Below are 19,388 nucleotides of genomic sequence, written 5' to 3' on the forward strand. Positions count from 1 at the left end.
TATCTTCTCATATTTTTTTACACTTTTTTGCTTCACGTTGATAAATTCGGCCTTCTCTAACTCTCTCCCCTGCCGTACCAGCCAAAACCGCCTCCATCGCTAGCGCCCTCTCCTTACCTTCCCCTTCCCCCGGGGGCCTCCTCCACCCCCTCTAACACACATCCAGCTACATCCCCAACATTGACCTACACCACCATCCTCTTAATCCTACCTTTCTACTCTCCGCTTCCTTCCCCCCGCCCCCCCCCCCTCCACACCCTCCACGACGGCCCTCTGGCACCAGCCTTCGGCCCCTCCTCCGAAGGGGCCGGGAGCTTAGGGGTACCCAAGCCCCGCTCCGTCCCTCGGCCGGCGGGCCGCCGGGCGTCCTGGCGGATGGGGGTCGCGGTATCGGCGTCCCCTGGACCCGCGGAGCCGAGCTGGCTTTTCGCGCATCCTGGGCGGGGGACTGCGCGGCGAGGGGCGACCGGCGCGGACGAGGGGCGCTGGCCGGCGGGCCTGTCTGCTCGGGCTCCGCTGGGCTGGGGTCTCTATGCCTCCGGCGGCCCCGCTGGGCGCTGGCACTAAGTCCCTGCTCCAGGCGGCAACTCCCGAGGTTGGGGGCGCCTCGGGGTTCCCTGGCTCCCGGGAAGCCAAGCCCAGATCGTCGCCCTCTCCTCCTTTTCGCTTTCTAACGAGGCCCTGCGGGAGACAGCCCTCAATTAAAAATTCCGCACACCCGGGCCTCGGGGCCTCCAGCACGGGGCTGGGGCAGGGGCTGGGGCGGAGCGAGTGGGTCCGGTCCCGTTGGCCCGGCTCCTGCCCGCTGCTGCGGGCGGTGGGAGCACTGACTGGTGGTCACGGCCGACACTGAGCCCCCGCGCCGCAAGCTGGGCTCTGCACCGGGCCTGTGTGCGAGGCTGGGCTGGGACGAGCTGCCCAGCGCCCTGTGCCCAGGCGTCCCAGAGGGGCCTCGCGGGGCCACCCTGCCCTTTCAGTGAGAATGGACCCTGCTTGTCTTAACTTAGTCTTTGCTTGCGGAAGGAAGACGGCATTTTTTCCATATCTATTCACATTGGGCCGTTTGGGGGCCAGGCACCGATCTGTGGCTGAGCCATCTCACCACTGGCTTTGCAGAGGGTGAGGTACCCGTGCGGGGGTCTCATTCCAGGGCTTGGTCCTGTGGGCTGAGCCACTCTGGCGTCTTCCACCTCTGCCCCCCTTTCTGGAATTTTTTCCCTTTTTCTTTGAGAGAGAACAGTTGTTTTAGAAAACATGACCCGAACGCTTCGGGGCGCCAGGGAACAGCTTTCCCCAGGGGCAGGTTGCAGGTGCCGAGCCTGTGGGTGGCCAGCGGCTCAGGCCTCTGGGTTAGTGGTCCTGCTGGTGAGGTGAGGCGGGCGGGGTGGGGCTTCTCTCCTCTGGGCAGTCCACCAGGCCGGGACAAGGTCTGGTTTCCTCGTCCAGAGCTGCTAGGGCTCCCTGCCCTGTGCCCCTCACTCCTGGGTGGCTGGGCTGGAGAGGGTCTCCTGGGCGGAGAGCCGCACAGACCCGCGTCCAGGGCATCAGAGACCGAGTCGGAGCTTGTAGGAGTCAGCTTGCTGAGCTGGCCGCCTCCTGGGGATAGGGGAGGCTACCAGCACTGGACGAGAGCCCCTGAGGGTGGTCTCCGGAGCTGGGCCGAGACTGGAAGATGGCACTAGCGATGGGGCACCCGACAGTCTTCTGTGGGGCTGTCTCTGCAGACCTCTGGGCGTTTGTTGGGGAGCACGGCCGTGCACCTCCCCCTTTCCATCGCCAGGTCCGGGCTTCTGTGCCTGGGAGGAGTGTGGGCTGAACCAATGCGTGCGCACATGCGTGCATGCGTGTGTGTGCGTGTGTGCGTGCGTGTGTGCGCGTGTGAGAGAGAGAGAGAGAGAGGGGCGAGGTGGGTGCTGGCAGGAGGGCCAAGTAGGTGACAGTCACCTCCCTGCTCTCTGCCACCTCTGCCCGCTTTCGCGGACACCCCGGACCCGACACCTGTTCACGTGTCTGCCTCACTGTCCCTGAGTACTTACAACCCTTTTCTTAAAAAAAGAACAGTTTCACAGGACTAATTGGTGGGGTCGGATTGTGAAATGGAGGCACATGAATGAGCCACTCTGCCCGGGCAGCTCGGCAGCTGGATGAGAAACAGCTAATTCTCGGAGACACCAGTCACACCCTGCGGCTGAGAGGGCGAGCGCTCAGACACCGGGCTGTTCCTAGACACCAGGAGCCGCTCGGGAAGCACTCGGGAGCCGGCGCCGAGGCCCAGCTCCCTCCGTCCTGGCCTTTGCCTCCTCACCTGACGGCGCCACGGGTGGGGCTCTGGTGGCACCACGGGCTGAAGAGGTGGAGAAGCCTTTATTGTCTGGGCGAGTGCTGGAGGGCAGGTGGGCACAGAGGCCCGAACACGCCGCCAGCTGGCCTCCAGGGCCTTCCGGAGTAAGGGGCAGCCTGGTCTTGGAGCCGGGAGGGGAACCTTGTTCTCTGCCAGGGCCATCTGGACATTTATAACATCGTTCGTGCGCCGTTCAAAATCACCACTTTAAAACCTGCCTGCTCTATTCGGTCAAATGGTTAATGAACTCACCCCTCACGCCTCGGCAGGGCCAGACAAGTGATTTCTCAGGCCTTCCACGGCCCGCGGGCCGGACGTTCCCCATCCCCGCCTTAGAGAAACGGCAGAGAGCCCTGCCCTTGCTGGGTGGCCGTGAGGCACGGGGACGTGTGGGGACCGGTGGGGAGTGATGTAGCCACGCAGCCCGGTCCCAGCGTGGGTCACGTTGGAGATGACGGCTCACCAAAAGGTGGCCCAGGTGCCCCGTTGGTGGCTGGGCCGCGTGCCTGTGGGGAAGACTTCTGGCTCCGTCCCCCCCGCCCCCAGGCCCCCGCCCACCACCTGGGTTGGGTCCAGCTGGTGTCTCAGAGCCGCCTGCTGGCACAGGCTGAGTCAGCTGCCGTGGGCGCAGTCATCTCTCCTCTCCTGCAGCCCGTCCCCAGCTCCGTCCCGTCCTCTCTCCATGTACAGGGAGCCCGGGGAGGCAGGGACCTCAAGGTCACACAGCTGGTGAGGTTCGAGACTCCCCCATGGGCTTGGGAGCCGTACCCGTCGGTGGGGTGCTCTTGCTGTGTGAGGCAGGATTTCCGTACCGGCTGCGGGGTTTCCCGGGTGGGTCTGCGGGGCTGCCCCATGGCAGGTTGGGCCCGGCCAGGCCTGGTGTCCCTCGCTCCAGCCCTCAGTGGCTCCCCAGTGCCCACTCCACTCCCACGTTCCGTAGCCTGATTTTCTCCACTTCCCTCCCTTGCTCCCCACTGGGGTCCCTCCACGCCGTCCAGGCTCCCAGCACACAGCCGCACGGTCCAGGCTTGGTCTGCGCTGTCCCCACCCCTCCTGCCACCTTGACCCGGGACCCTTGCGTCCATCCTCGATGACTGGCTGGCTGTGGGCTCTTTCCCTCATGACCCCTGGTCCTCAGATGAGCAAGGTCATGCTTACCTCAGGGCCTTACACCTGCTGTTCCTCACCCGCCTGCGCCTGGTCCAGGTGTCCCCCTGGCTGCTCCCTCACGTACTTGGGTTCTGTGTTCGTATGCCAGCTCCCCGACCAGCTGCACGAATCAGCATGGCTGCCCTTTCTCACGAACCCCACTCCGTGTTTCTTCCTAGCGCCTCCCGTGCAGTTGGTGAGGTACGTGCAACACTCGCTTGGTTCTTGTGTCTCTTCCCACGCCAACGTGGAGACTGTGTCCACCTCTGTGTCCCTGGCAGCGGGGCAGCGCCCGGCCCTCCAGGCCCTTTGGGCTCCTTGCTGGCGAGGGAAGCCCCAGGAGCGCGGTTCCTCCGTCAGCACGAGCTTGGCTCCGCTCCTCCTCTCCCCGGACCAGGCCTGGACCCGAGTTGTTTCCATGAGGAATCCCTCCTGGAGCCGAGCGCTCAGTGGGCAGGCAGCACGGGGCCGGGCAGCTGTGTGGCTGCAGCCAGGAGACGGCCTGGCTGGGGAGGGAGGCGGGCGTTCTGACCCTTTACAGAAATTCCCTCTGGGTGTTTGGACAGTGACCCCTGTCAGAGCCTGCGGCCACCTGGGAACGAGGCCCCTTCTTGCCGGGCCCCTCCTCCACCATCTGGACGTTTCTAAACTCGTCTTGTACCTGATGGCAGGCGGCCTCCCAAGCTCCCAGCCGCGCTGCCCGCCTGCGGGCCAGCCCTCCCCCCGGCGCCTCCCCGCCTGCCTCTCCTGCCGGGGCCCTGGCCTTGCCGGGAAGACACGATGCCTTTGTACGGAGAAGGGCAGTCTTAGTCAGGGAAGGAGGCAGCATTCGGAATACCAGGCGCTGCCACCGTCCCGTCCCGGGGGCCGGGGCGGGTCCAGTCGCTGGCTTTGGAGAGTCTTTCTCAGCATCTGCCGTCACACGTGGTCCCTTCTGCCACGGTCATTGGGAGCCACAAACAGACGCAGGATCGAGCAGCTGGGAGACGTTCTGGTGGCCGGTGTGTGTCCTGCACGGCCCTCCTATCTCCTATCTCTCGGGCGGTTTGACGGGTCACGTTTGCTGGTGTCAACCACAGCCCAGTAAGAGACTGTGGCGTCGGTACTTTCTAAGCTCAACGCGGTCCGTGTTCAAGGGGTCCAAATGGAGAAAGAAAGTGCGTGGTGGGGTTCCTGGGTGTGTGGGCTGCGACAGTGCTTGCATCTGGTTTTCCTGAACGTTGACACGCCCGGCGTCCGAAGGAGGGTTTGCATGGAGGCACCCACCCCACTGAGGGCCCCACTGTGTGTGTGTGGAGCTCTCTGTTCCTCTCTGCTTTCCCGCCAAACCCCGAGGCTGTGCGGACCAGCGCCAGGCAGCCGTGACCTGTCCCTGAGCACAGAGCATGCTGGGACTTCAAGAAGAGTTGGGGTACCGGTCCGTGCTGGCCCCGTGCAAGGCCCACATCCTCTGACTCCCTCCCAGTACCCCGTCTGCCATGTGGGGACACGGGGAGACGTCTCCGACCCACAGCGCTCCCTCACCTGACCCTGCTGGCGCCTGGTCTCGGGCTTCCATCAAACTATGAGAACGAAGTGTCTGCTGTTGTTCATCAGCCGCCAGACGGTGCGGTCTGTGACAGCAGCCCCCTCGGACCGAGGCGCTCGGTGAGGCCGCACGTGAGCTCGAGGCGCGTGTGCTCTTGTTGGCTGGCCTGTGCTGCGGCCTCGTGGGGTCCAGGCGATGGAGCGTGCTGTTCAGTGTCGCTGCTGGTCTCCGAGGACGACAGTCATTCGTCATCTCCCCTCTCCGTCCTGTCGGTTTGGATACTTGTGGTCTCTGCTTGGAGAATGGGGTGATCTCATCCTGTCAACGCCCCCCCCCCCTTTATCCAGGTACTTTCCTTGCTCTGAAGTTGGCTTTGCTGAGTCGATAGCGGTTGGAGTTCGCTGGTGTATCTTCCTCGGTCCCTTCGTGGCTCACTCACGGGTCGCGGGTCTTCCCCGTCAGAACACACGCTCCTGGGCCCTGTGTGCCCCAGGCCCAGAGACGCCTGGCGCGTTCTCGGTGAATAAACCAGGAGCGGTGCCTCACGGGCCGAGCCCCTGCCCTCCGGGCGAACCTGGTGGTCTGGTGGATCGGAAGCACCGGGGAGTGGCCTGCCTGTGGGCTCTCAGACGTCCTCCCCGAGAGAGGAGATGGGCCACGGCTGCCTCTTGACACGCAGGATTGCGGTGCCTGCTCGCCTCTCCCCGGGCTCGTGAGGGGCTGGGGGCCAGGCCTCCGGGTCGGCGGGCTGGCGGCCTTTCCTGTGGCCACTTCTAAATCGCCCGCTGCTTTGCCCTCTCACTGTGGGCGACCTTTTACCCCCCCAACTGACTTCACTCCCAATACTCGGTGTCTGATCACGGTGGGCCGTTGGCGCATCGAGAAAAACAAGACCGCCTGTTCTCGGCGTCTTGTTGATGGTCCCCCGCCGGCGTCGGCGTCGATTCTCAGGAACAGGTTTTTAACCGTCGCCATCTGTCCTGCTCTTAGTGACACTGTCACAGATGTTACTTGGCTGGTCTCGGGGCATGTGTTTTCCTGAAGATGGCGGTTCTTGTATGAGGAAGTGTGGACGGCCACCCACTCACGACACTAACGTCGCTCCTGCCCCCACGGAAGCACTTGTAGCAGTTGTTTTACTTACAGGGGGCGCTGGCCCACTTACATCTACGGAAAAGGACGTTGGAGGCCCAGGCCGGTGGGGGTCAGTGGTTGACCACTGACCTAGGAACCAGGAGGTCACAGATCGATTCCCGGTCAGAGCACGTGTCCGGAGAGGTTGCAGTTCTGTGGCCTCCAGGAAGGAGAGCCCCAGGGGTCACTCTGGAGCTCCAAGAACGGGAGGTTACGGGGTGGGGGCAGCCAGCAAAAGGCCACTGTGAATCCATGAATGTCACGCCTCCATCCCGGAAAACAGGGCTGACAAGGGGTGACCTTGCGTCCTGTCCCCCGGTCTGTGCTGGCGCCGCGGGCTCAGCCATCGCTGCGCGTCCACGGGCAGGGCTGCTCCGTCAGGCTGCGCCGGAGAAACTCCCGTCTTGCAAAGCGGGGAGACCGTGGCCGTGTCTAGCGTGTGCTTCAGGAGCTGTGTCTGCGGGTGCAGAGGGGTCGTTTGCAGGAGCTGGGAGGCCTCTGAGGGTTAATTGGATGCTGCTGTTTGCATCCGGCTTGGCGATGGGAGCGCGTTCCGTTTACTCACATGAGCAGTAATTTCAGATTACAATTTTCGTCTTACTTGTATGTACTTGGGGATCCCACTTCAGTCTCCGGAAGTCACTGTGATATGAACATGCACAGACGTTGGAGGGAGGAAGGTCCTGGGTGAGCCTCAGCCCCGATGGGGAGGGCGTCTAGGAGAGCAGGTGCCCGCCCCGCCCCGGCCTGGCTCGGGGCAAGGCTGCAGCGCAGCCCCTGTAAACACCCCCACCCCGATCTGGGTCCCAGGAAACAAAGGTGGCACAGTCACCGTGGCAGTGCCTGAGCTGGTGCGGCATCTGTAGGCAGGGGGGGAGCAGCTGAGGTGGGTAGAGCAGAAACACAAAGGAGCGTAAGGAAATGCTACGAACAGCTATGTGCCCACAAGCTGGACGATGTGGAGGAAATGGGTAAATTCCTAGAAAAACACAGTCTCCCGAAACTGAACCAGGGAGAATCCGAAAACCTGAATAGACTGATAACAACTGATGAAGTAGAAGCAGTAACAGAAAGACACTCCCAGCAAACAAGTCCCGGTGCGGACAGCTTCACAGGGGAATTGACCAAACCTTCCAAGAACAGCTAGTCCTGTCCTCCTCCAACTGTTCCAGAACGTCCCAGGGAAGGCACACGCCAAGCTCTTCTTACGAGGCCAGCATGATCCTAATCCCCGAACCAGGTAGAGGCACCGCAAAGGAAGAGAACTACAGGCCAAGATCCCTGATGAACACAGACGCTGAGATCCTCAACAAAACATTAGCGTGTGCCCAGATCAGGGGCGAGGAGCGAACCAGCAACCCAGGTACATGCCCTGGGCCAGAATCGAACCTGGGACCCTTCAGTCCCCAGCCGTCGCTCTATCCACTGTGCCACACCGGCTAGGGATTCTCCAGGATTTTTGATGAAGCAGAACTCACCCCCATCACACCACTGCCTGCCAGCATCTGTGCACACAGCCTTCCCGCTGTTCCCGAGATTGAAACAACGCATCCTGATTGGAACAACGCATCCTCTCAGAGCCACCCCTCCTCCATTCAGCACCAGATGCCCCCCTGCAGTCATGGACACACTTTCCTCTCCATCTGAAAAAAGAGGAACCAGTCTCCTACCCCATCTCCTCCTCTGCTCCTCTCCTGTTTTCATCATCATCATCATCGTTGCTATTTTGTTGCCCTGTTTGCTGTGCACCTCCTGCCTCTACTGGCTCCCTCCAGTCCCTCCCCTCCCGTCCTCTCTTCCACCTGCTTCAGTCACACTTCCCCCATCAAGGTCCCTAAGCCCCACCAAGACCTCCGATCCAGCGGTCACTCCTTAAAAAAAATGTTTTTATTGGTTTCAGAGAGGAAGGGAGAGGGAGAGAGAGAGAAACATCAGTGATGAGAGAGAATCATGGATCGGCTGCCTCCTGCACACCCCCCACCGGGGATGGAGCCTGGAAACCTGGGCTTGTGCCCTGACTGGGATCGAGCCGTGACCTCCTGGTTCCATGGGTTGACTGAAAATTCCAAGCTTGCACTTTCTGGTGACCCAGTCCCCATCCCGGAGCCCATACAGAATCGCCTCAGTAGGGCACAGACACTCATGCCCCCCGGGAAAGTACAGGGGTTTCGGGGGCTCTGTCAGGGACCAGGCCGAAGACCAACGATTAGAGCAAAGACGCTCCAAGTGCTGTCATCCTGGGACATTGTACGGGTTTCAGGCGCTCTGTGCCGGGAACTGGGGCAGAGACCAACACGCATTTTCATCCCTTTACAGTAGCCACTTGGATTAAGATAAAAGCTTAATTGATATCATTGATCATCTCCCAGCCTAGATTTCAAAGGGCTCTTGATAGCTAGTAGCTATCACAAGTACTGGGCGAAAATGCAAATGGGTTCTTTTATAGTCTGTAGTGGGAAATTATGATCCAAAATGCAAAGCAACGTAAGAAAAGACTGATGAATTGAGTTGCTTTAGGGGGAAGAACACCTTCCCATTAAGGGTGGGGAGGGGGAACACCGTAAGAAGGGGGAAAGACCAAATAATAAACCAGGAAAATAAGTGCAGCTAGAATCACAGACAAAGCTCATTTCCTTAAAAGATAAGGGTTAAAAAATTAAAAGGGCCCGGCCAGCGTGGCTCAGTGGTTGAGCAACAACCCATGAACCAGGAGGTCATGGTTCGATTCCTGGTCAGGGCACATGCCCAGGTTGCAGGCTTGATTCCCAGTAGGGGGCGTGCAGGAGGCAGCCGATTCATGATTTTCTTTCATCTTGACGTTTCTATCTCTCCTCCCTCTCTCCCTTCCTCTCTGAAATCAATGAAAAATACTTTTTAAAAATTAAAAGGAAAAGACCAACACCCAGAAGGAAATGGCTAAAAGATCTGGACATTTAGTTACAGAGAAATAAATACAAATGGTTTTTTAAGTGAATGAAAAGATGTTCAACACCTTATGTAAGAGGATTGTGAGTTAAAATTATGCCAAGATACAGAAACCCAAGTTCGACACAGTTTCCATCCCTGTTGGCGAGGTCGTGGAGCAGTACAGAGTGCTCCAGCCCCTGCAGGGTCGGACAGCACGGACCCCAGTGGACCTGCTTTGACCTTGACTCAGCCATCCTACCTTCAGGAAGCGACTCGGAAGTGAAAATGTACTCAGAAAACCACCCCCCAAATAAAACCACGCTCACAGCCTGAGGAGACCTTATTCTCCTAGGTCTTCTTATGTCTTTCAACAGAGGAGCAGGTGTTTTTCTGTGCCGGTCTGATGTGTATGTATGTGCATATCCTATATAATAAAAGGCTAATATGCAAATCGACCGAATGGCAGAATGACTGATGGCTACAACGTGCACTGACCACCAGGGGGCAGATGCTAAATGCAGGAGCTGCCCCCTGGTGGTCAGTGCGCTCCCACAGGGGGGCACCATTCAGCCAGAAGCTGGGCTCATCCATCTGGGCTCAGCCAGAAGCTGGGATCATCTGTGGACATCCACAGCAGCGCTAAGGATGTCCGACTGCCGGCTTAGGCCCTTAAGCCATCAGTCGGACATCCACTGAGGGCTCCCAGACTGTGAGAGGGCGCAGGCCAGGCTGAGGGACACCCCCCACCCAGTGCACGAATTTTGTGTGCCTCTAATGTGTGTGTGTGTGTGTGTGTGTATATATGTGTGTATATATGTGTGTATATATATATATATATTTATTTACATTAGACAGATTCCTGGTTTTTATTTTTGGCTCCTGTCTAGGTGCGTCTCTTTGGAAATGACCTTCGTGGTGGTGGTTGAGTTGGGGTGTAGGTCTGCCCTCCAGCAACCACGCGTAGAGTCCCTCGGGTTTTCTGTGGCCGCATGTTTCCTGCAAATGATGTGATTGCAGTCTCCTCCATTGCAATCTCTGGTTCCGATGCGGTGCCTGAGGCTCCGTGCAGGGACACTGGTCCCAGCTCGTAAGCAGAGGCGGGGTCTGGAGTTGGGTCTTGGACTCAGAAGCCCCATCTCACTGCCTCTGGCTGCCTCGGGCCCGGGGGGCGGGGGGGAGGTCCTGGGACCTGAGGTGGCGATGGCAGGGGGTTGAGGGGCATCATGACTTTGGGATGGTATCTGAGCTGGGCCTTGACTGGCTGGGAAAACAGGAGGAGGCAGAGGGAGGCCCCCGGGCCTCCTGGCTTGAGTGGCCGAGCACAGCCTGTCCAGTCTGCGTCCTGCTCTGCAAGGTGGCGGCCGAGCATTGCTGGGCACAGGGACTTCGGAGTCACCCGCACTGTCTCTTGCCGTCCCAGGCGCCTCTGACAGTGAGCACGCTTCCCTTCCCCACCCGCATCTGTCGCCATCTTCCTGCTCCCGTCCACAAGGGCCGGCGGAGCGCAGTGACCGATGAGAGCAAACAGCGTCGGTCCAGACTCTCAGCGGCCATTTCCCCAAAAGATCAAGGTCAAAAGGAGAACGCTAAAGGGTGCTTACACTCCTCTGCCACTTCAACCGAGTGTTTGGTTTTGTTTTTAAAGGAAAGCAGGCTCAGGCTCTGTTAGGCATCATTGCTGCTTCGGCTGTCGCCTCTCGGCGAGAACAGGGCTTGTTGCCGTTAAAGTGGATTTGGGACGCTGCCCTTCTCTGAACGAGTGCATTGAGGGCAGTCGCCCATGTGGTGATGTTTGGATTCAGGCCCTTAGAGAGGATTGGACACAGTGGTCTTGAAAGGTTCGGTGTTGGTTCTTTGATGCCAGCCGGGTCTGCCAGACTTCCCTGGTTCTGGCTGCTGTTACTGGGTCAGTTGACTCGGACCAGCTCAGCCACTTCTAAGGAATGAATGCACTTCTGCTTTTTCTGGAACCTGAAGGAGAGAGACAGGCAGACACCCCCCCCCCCCACCTGCACCTGCACGGCCCGCCCGGGGACTGCTGGCCTTTCCCTCAGACCCAGGCGCTCACTGTCTTAGCCTAGAGGGTCTCCCCTCTTATGATGTTAATAGAGCTAATCCTCTGCCCCTCCTTGCCCAGCGACCACTCCCTACGACTCCCCACCCCTTAGACGGGGCTTCCCTAAGTCCTTTATGCCCCTGGTCACCCACAAGGGTGACGTGCATGCCTAGCGTGTGTCCCCGCCTTTTAGGATCCGCCACTTGGGACTGCGGAAAAAAGAAGAATATGTAGCCACAACCTGCTTAAGATAGAGACTATTATCATACGGGTTCTCTATTTCTATGCAAACAATTACGCCCAAAACTTAGTGGTGCAAAACAGCCAGCATTTGTGATCTTGGGCATCGAATCGGTGAGGGAGGAGTCTGGGAGCAGCTCGGCGGGTTGATTCTGGCTCAGAGTCGAGATGTGCGCCAGGGAGACCGTCATCTGAAGGCTTGACTGGGGCTGGGGAGCCACTTGGAAATGGACCTCACAGGGCTGTGGGCAGGAGGCCTCAGGTGTGGCCCAGGGGAGCTCTCCGTGGTGCTGACAGCACCCACACACCTGGTCCGCGAGGGGAGCTCTCCAGGGTGCTGAGAGCACCCACACATCTGGTCCATGAGAGCCTCTTCGTAGTACCCATCAGCACCCGCACACCTGGTCCGCGAGGGTTTCTTCATAGTGCCCATCAAGGGGTCCCCACCACATCGTCCACATGGGGAGCTCTCCGTGGTGCTGACAGCACCTGCACACCTGGTCCACAAGGGGGAGCTCTCCATGGTGCTGACAGCAGCCGCGCACCTGGTCCACGAGGGGGGAGCTCTCCGTGGTGCTGAGAGCACCCGCGCACCTGGTCCGCGAGGGCCTCTTCATAGTGCCCATCAAGGGGTCCCCACCACATCCGGTCAGGGGGTGGGTTGGGGGAGCTCTCCATGGTGCTGACTGAGTATCCGCACATCTGGTTCGTGCTGGGGGGCTGTCCGTGGTTCTGATTGTCCTCACAACACGGCAGCCACTTCCCTCAGAGGGTTAGAAAGAGGACGGGGACCTGTGCTGGGCAGAAGGAGGTATGGCCAGGCCCTCGTGGCTGAGGAAAGCCAAGCATCCCAGCCCTGTTTGCTTCCTTGTATCCATTCCGTCTGCAGGAACGGAGCAGACCCTCCCAGCTGTGCCTGGCTGGGTGCTGGACTCAGAGCCAGTTGGGGAGGCAACAGCCGACCCCAAGGGCCTGTCCAGGTCTCTGCGTCCACGGCACGTCTTCAGGGTGGACTGTCCATGCAGAGGGGCAGGTCGTCAGAATAACACGCCTCTGCTTTAGCCACCGCACGCGAGGGGTCCCAAGAGGGTGGGGGGAGGCACTGCAGCCGAGCAAAGGAAATGCATCGTTTTCTTTGGAGAAAATGGAAAGTGGTGCTGGGCCCGGGGTGGTGACCTTGCCCTGCAGTTAGCCTGCTGCCGGGGAGATTAGAGCAGACGGGCACGGGAAGAATGCTAATGAGTCGTGGTGGGCGGAGCCCAGAGCCCGGTGCCTCCCCGGGCCACCAGGGTGCTTGCTGATGCCTATAAATAAACACTTAAAACCCAATTCTCAATCGAGTTCGATGCGGGCCTGGCTCTGCGGGTGGGAGAGCGTGTTATGTAAGCAATGCTCTGACGTCCTTCCAAAACCGACGGAGGATTCTGAGCTTTGGGGGGGATCTGGAGCATGGCGGGTGCTCCGGCTGCTATGAATGAGACCTGCAGGCTGAGGGCCGGCAGAGGAAAAGCTGGCTCCTCCCTCCAGGTGTGGGCAACCCTGGGTGGCAGCAGCGGGCAGGCTTCACCAGGGCAGGGAAGCCCGGCCCAGCCCGCAGACCGCTCCGAGTTTCTGGAGGAAGAGGGAGCAGTGGGGCTCCCGGGCACATGGTCATCTTGTAGGCCCACGGCCCTCGGGCTGGCGCTGCTCAGGGGTTGAGTGTCAGCCTAGGAACCAGGAGCTCACGGTTGGAACCCCGGTCAGGGCCCATGCGGAGCCCATTGTGGACTCAATCCCCAGTAGGGGGCGTGCAGGAGGCAGCTGGTCCATGATTCTCTCTCACATGGATGTTTCTTTCTCCCTTCCTCTTTCTTTAAAAATCAGGAAACATATTTTTTAAAAAAGACTAATAAGTCCCCATCTTCTTGCACAACTCCAGGCTTCCTGCTCATCTGCTTCCCCACCCCCCAAGGAATCCTGCTCCAACCCAGGGCCCGGCCTCCAAGCCCTTCACCTGAGGGCCTTTCCCTGCGGTTTGCATTTGCATTTGAGAGCAGCGTGAGGCCTACGGCCTCTTTCTCTTTGCTGTAGGAAACCACCCATCCCAGAGGCAGGGTGGGCTGTGAACCGGGGCAGGGGAGACGAGCGAGCGGGGCCTGCCTCTCCCTCTCCTCTCCTCCACCCCAGCCCCAGCCCCAGCCCCCACGGGCACACCCTCCTGGTCGGAGAGTGTCCCCTAATACGGGTTCTGTGAATCCTGGGGTCCAGCTTTGTTGTGGGGAAATGCATATTCATGAGGGCGTGAGGAGCCTCATTGAAATGCGCGCAGTCTCTCCTTCCTGAATGAACGTGAGCCGACCCTTTATTTGTGTTCCAAGGGCTGAAGTGACGTGGTTTTTTTTACTTTGTTTCTGGTCATTTCTGACCCTCTCCTTAGAACGATCGTCCGCGCACTTTTACAACGTCTCTCACTCACTCACATTTCTGTACGTGTATCGTTGCCGAAGTGAAAGTAATTCCCTCTTTTTATTCTGTTTTATTCCAGGAAGATCTCATCGCCCGGAGGGTCTCCCCGGCCTTGCCGACCACTCGTTTCCGGTAGGAGATGGGGCCCCGCGTGGAGTGAGGTCGTGCTCTGATGACGGCGTGTGTGACGTGGGGTGGTGTTGCTGGAGGGAGGCCCCTTCCGGGGAGGACGTGGGGGCTCCTGGCCGGGGTGGTGGTGGGAACGGGCCACATTCCGGTGGGTGTGCATCGCACTCAGTGGCTCCCCGACGCAGCCTCCTGCCTCGGAGGAAGACAGGAAAGGACAGGGTGGCCCTTGTGATTTGCTTCTAGACGTGCTGTGTGCGCTTTCAGAGACTCGAGAGATTCCTGCTCTGACACCCAACCTTTTTCCCTCTCTTTTAAGTTGCACGTCGGGAGAGAAAAAAAATTCCCTGACGCTTGTTTCTAAAAGTTGAAAAATGTGTTAAGAAACCGGCCCTAGGAGCTGCGACTAGGTCGAGCCCAACGTCGTCCGTGTGATTAAGTTGAGGGAAGCGCGTCCTCCCTGGATGTAACTTTTTATTAATGATACCCAGGTCTAATTAACTGGATCTCGTTCTCATTAACGACATGAGTGTCTCGGCTGGATTCTCAAAGGGAGTGCTGCGGTCTCCCGGCGGGTCCCGAGTGAACCGTGATCCCCGTTCAGATCAGGCCGGGGCACCCTGTCTGTTCCGCGTCCCCGAGCACAGAAGTAACTCTTCGTTTCCAAAGTGACGTTTACACACGTGCTCCCGGATGCACCCGGCGATGCTGCCTGAAGTCAGGAGGGTTCTTGTCCCACAGCTCGTGCTTGGGCCGGTGACAAGCAACCTCTCCGACAGCCCTCGGTCCTCCGGAGCCGCTGCGGGGCCCTCCGTGTCCTCCGGACGGTCTGGGCTGCGGCAGACGCACCTCCTGCCTTGGGTGGCACGTCACTCAATGTCCCTCCGTCACTTGACCCATTTTCAGGGGAAATGGTGCTGGCGGGAGGCAGCCCGAGGCCCCGCCTGCTCTGAGGGGAGGGGGCTTCCCGGCCTGAAGCCTTGGGTTTGTGTGTGTGTGTGTGTGTGTGTGTTTTAAGTATCTGTTGCTTCTTTTTTGTGTATTTTTAAATATGTTCTTACTGATTTTAGAGAGGAAAGGAGAGGCAGAGAGAGAGAGAAACACTAATGATGAGAGAGAATCGTGGATCGGCTGCCTCCTGCACGCCCCCTACTGGGGATTGAGCCCGCAGCCCAGGCATGTGCCCTGACCAGGAATCGAACCCAGGACCCTTCAGTCTGTAGGCCGATGCTCTATCCAGAGCCAAACCAGCCAGGGCTTCTCTCTGTCTCTGAGAGCAAACAACCAGATCCTTTGACCTTGGCCTGGGTCCCCTGCGTTTTCAGGGTGCAGGCGTCTGAGGATGGTTGGAGCCACGCCTGTCCTCCTCTCTGGCCCCGTGCCTTGTGCTCTCTCTCTCTGGCACGGCTGTGCCTGGCTTCTGACAGACGTGCCACTGGGGTGGGAGGGCACGCTCTTTGAACAGAGGTGCGGCAACAGGGCTGCGGGAAGCGCCCAGAGGGTCCCCGTGGCCGCGTGGGGTGCTGACTGCTCTCTCCGACCTTCCTCCCGCAGCGGCGGCCTCCAGTGACGATGGCGGCCTGAGCACCTGCCATGGCCCACCGCACGCACCAGAGCACAGCGAGCAGCATGCTGGACCACAGAGCCCGGCCGGGCCCCGTGCCCCCCAGCCAGGAGCCCGAGGGCCCGGACGCCGAGCTGCCCCTGGAGGGGTACGTGGCCCCGGGGCTGGTGCGGCCCGAGAGCCCCCCACCCCCCGAGCGGGGCTGCCCCGACCACAGCCCCGACCACAGCCCCGACGGGGACTCCAGCTCCGACTACGTGAACAACACGTCGGAGGAGGAGGACTACGACGAGGGCCTCCCGGAGGAGGAGGGCGTCACGTACTACATCCGCTACTGCCCCGAGGACGAACAGCTACCCTGGAGGGCGCGGACTGCCGCGGGCGAGGGCCCTCCCTGGAGACGGACGAGTGCCCAGGAAGCCCGTGGAGGACTGGACGGACTCGGTGGGCCACGGGCACGAGGGCGGCCCCGGCTACCCCGACGGCCGCCTCCCCGTCCCGGAGGACGAGGCGTCCGTGCTGGAGGCCCCAGACCAGGAGGAGGGCCTTCACTACTGCCCCGGCGAAGAGGAGAGCTACCGGGACTACTACCCCCCGGAGGCCAACGGGAACGCGGGCGGCGCGTCTCCCTACCACCCCCGGCGCCGGGGCGGGGACCTGGAGGACCAGGAGGAGGACATCGACCAGATCGTGGCCGAAATCAAGATGAGCTTGAGTATGACCAGCATCGCCAGTGCCGGGGAGGCCAGCCCCGAGCATGCGCCGGTGCGGGGGCCCGAGCTGGGGCCGGGGGACCCCACGGAGGCCAGCCTGCCCGGCGAGGCCGGCCGCGGCCCCAGCAGACACGAGGGCAGGCCCACGTCGCTCAGCCTCCCTCCCCAGGCCAGGCTCCCCGGAGACCCCCCGAGAGGCCTCAAGACCAAGGGCAGGACCCCCGAGGAGAGGCCCACGTGGCCCCAAGAGCAGGTAGGACCGGCTCCCCGGGACGGGAGCGTGGGACCCCAAGGGCCCAGGGTCCATTCGAACACGGGCTTCGTTCTGCCCTGTCACTCACGCTCACCCCTCAGGGGCGTTAGGAAATGCCAGGACAGGCGCCTCTGCCTCTGCTCTTCGCCAGCCAGGTGGTGAGTGGGGACGAGGGCCCTGGGCGTGGCCTCGAAGCTCCAGGTGTGAGCGTGGGGGGCCGGGCTGGTCACCGGTGCCGCTTGTAGGGGAGATTGCTGACCAAGAAGAGCGTGTTTGTCAGCACCAGACAGCGTAGCTCCGCAGGGTGGCCAGGGCGGCAGCCTGTCGTCGTGTCTGGGTGGTCTGCTGTGTGCCCGGCTTTGCAGGGACGGGACTGATGCTCCTGGAGGCCTCCCTCCTCCGTCCCCTGTGGCATCTGTCCTGGGTCAGGGACCCTCCGCAGGGGACGTCCTCCCTGGGGCCTTGGCGACGTCTGGTGTTGGAAGCCTTAGGCGTTCCATTGGGTCTGAGCATGTTTATTGTTTAGGACCCATGACTTGGACTGAGCCAGGGAGACGCGCCCCCGAGAGAGAGCGGCCGCCGCCTCCCACGGGAGGGAGCGTGTGGACGAGCGGGCGTCCAGGAAACGCCCTGGAGGGGGCTCCTCCTGTCCGCACTGCTGTCCTGTTGCCTCGTGCCCTTGGTCTCATGCCTTCCCCACGTCGGGCTAGTTCTCGGACGTGTGTGCCGGGCTCAGGCTGGGTGTGCAGGGTGAGGGGGACATGGGGGACGCTGGCCCGAGCCTGCCCTTCTGCCTCGGGGGGCAGGGGGCGCTGCCGTTAAAGTGCTCACACGGGGCTTCTGGCCTCTGAATTAGCAGGGCGATGCGGGGGGGGGGACGGTGCAGCGTTTGCAGCAAAGCTGTGGAATCGGGGGTGCAGCATCCCGGCGGCCGCACCCACAGATGGAGAAGGGGTCGTGCCCATTTCCGTTTCGGAGGCTGGAACACCACAGACGCAGGGCCTCCGGTCTGCTGTGCTGCGCTTCGCTCGCCGGGGAGCCCGCGGCCTGGCTACGCACGGCCTGGCCTCTGAGCAGTTGCCAGCTCCCTTCCAGCGTCTGAACAAGGTTCGTCCTGTCGGCAGTGCCGAGGGCTCTGGTCACGCTCAAGTCAGGAAGCTCTAGCAGCCCCTGGGCTCCCACTTCGGCCCTCAGGCCTGATGGGCAGGGACTGCCTTGGCACACGTGTGTGTGTGTGTGTGTGTGTGTGTGTGTGTGTGTCCGAGTGTCCGAGCTGGCCCCACAGCAGGTGCGAGGCTGGCAGGACCACGGCCCCGCCCCCACGCTGGGTGGGGACTGTGGGAGTGGAAACCTTTGTCGTGCGCGTCTTCCGGTCCCGGACGGTGGCACCAGGAGCGACACGGGACACGGCAGGTGGGCTCAGGCCGCCATGTGCACTCAGCCTTCGCAAGGCCTGCCCAAGGGCTGGAACCCGGTGCCGTCCACCCGCCCTCCCGGGGCTCTGAGAAGAGGGCGAACGGCACAGGACGGGCCAGGCGGTCCCGGGTCAGCGGTGGCCGGGGTTTCAGCAGACAGGGCACCGAGAACAGCGCCAGGCCCGACCTGTCCTGGGGGCTTCGGGAGGCGTGGCCACGTGGGTTTCAGATCGACGGTGTGTCGTTCTTAGTGTGGGCTGTTCCATGTCGTACCTGGATGTGGGGGACGGGGGTGCGGGGAGGGCCCCCCAGAGATACAAAGACAGACCTGCTGGCCCGGCTGGTGTGGCCCAGTGGTTGAGCATCGACCTATGAACCAGGAGGTCACAGTTCAGTTCCAGTCAGGGCACATGCTAGGGTTGCAAGTTCGATCCCCAGTGTGGGGCGTGCAGGAGGCAGCTGATCCACGATTCCCTCTCATCATCGATGTTTCTCTCTTTCCCTTGCCCTTCCTCTCTGCAATCAGTAAAAATATATTAGAAAAAAGACAAAAGACAGACCCGTGGCTCGCTTCCCCAGTGGTTCTCGCCGCAATGCTTTAAACCACAGGCCGGCCTTGAGATCTGTCACCCCGAGGGGGCACTGTTAGGAGAGGAAATTCTCTGTCCGACCCCATCCTGCAGATGAGTGTCTCGGAGTGACCTGAACGGTGAGAGGAAGGAAAGAAAAGAACAATGTTGTTTTCTCTTCTTTCTTTCTCGCCAGCACGATTACAGATGCCCCCACCCCTCCACCCCCGCCCCATGGGCTCTGCATCGAGGTCTGGGGCGCATCTCTTCACCCTCTGTTTTCTGAGCCACCTCCGGGTCAGGGAGCATTGCTGGGCGGGAGCTGTCCGGGGTCCTGAGCCGCCCTTCCTGTGGCCCTGCGGGGCCTTGGCTGGGTCCCGTGGAGCATCGTCACCCAGAGGGTCCCAGCTGACCTCCCCCTCTCACCTCCCAGAGTGAGAGGAAGGGGCGTCTTTGTGGGAGTAGAAGATGCGTAGCAGTGACGGGCGCCTTTGGAAACCAGGAACATGGAAGGATTTCTGGAGAAGGCTGTCACCTCACGGATCACGCCTCTACCCGGGGGGTGGGGGGGTCTCTGACACGGAGTCACGGGTGAGGGCCGATAGGATGGGCCGAGCTGCTGCCGTGTGCACTGACACGCCTGTCGCTCAGGAGGAGCTGGGAGGCGGAGGCCTGTACTGTGACGGTGTGAGCGCCAGAGGGCGTGTGCTGGGGGCGAGCGTGCGTGTTGTCGGTGAAATCAAGCGGACGGAATCGGCGTCGACACTAAAGTCTGGCTCTCCTCTCCCCACTGGAGCCCGGTGTGGATCAGAGCAGCGTCTTCGGTGGAGGAGACGCTGTGACAGGCACGCGTCAGCCCTGAGCAGCTGGCCCTGGTCCTGGCGGGGGGAGGGGGCCGGTCCCGGCCACATGGTCTCGTTCTGTTTCAGAGCTCCATGGGGGGCCCTG

At 61.0% G+C, this 19,388-nt stretch overlaps 1 protein-coding gene across 1 annotated transcript in view; it reads left to right on the forward strand.

Annotated features, from left to right (window-relative positions):
* APBA2 (amyloid beta precursor protein binding family A member 2) overlaps positions 1-19,388 on the forward strand; it is a 37,682-nt gene that overhangs the window by 2,927 nt on the left and 15,367 nt on the right. The window contains 4 exon segments of the mRNA XM_006105996.3: positions 13,880-13,932; positions 15,481-15,840; positions 15,843-15,902; positions 15,905-16,456. Of these exon segments, the coding sequence (XP_006106058.1) occupies positions 15,520-15,840; positions 15,843-15,902; positions 15,905-16,456 (933 nt within the window). The 5' untranslated portion in view covers positions 13,880-13,932; positions 15,481-15,519.

The sequence above is a fragment of the Myotis lucifugus genome, unplaced genomic scaffold, assembly GCF_000147115.1.
Source record: "Myotis lucifugus unplaced genomic scaffold, Myoluc2.0 scaffold_747, whole genome shotgun sequence".
Taxonomy (NCBI): Eukaryota; Metazoa; Chordata; class Mammalia; order Chiroptera; family Vespertilionidae; genus Myotis; species Myotis lucifugus.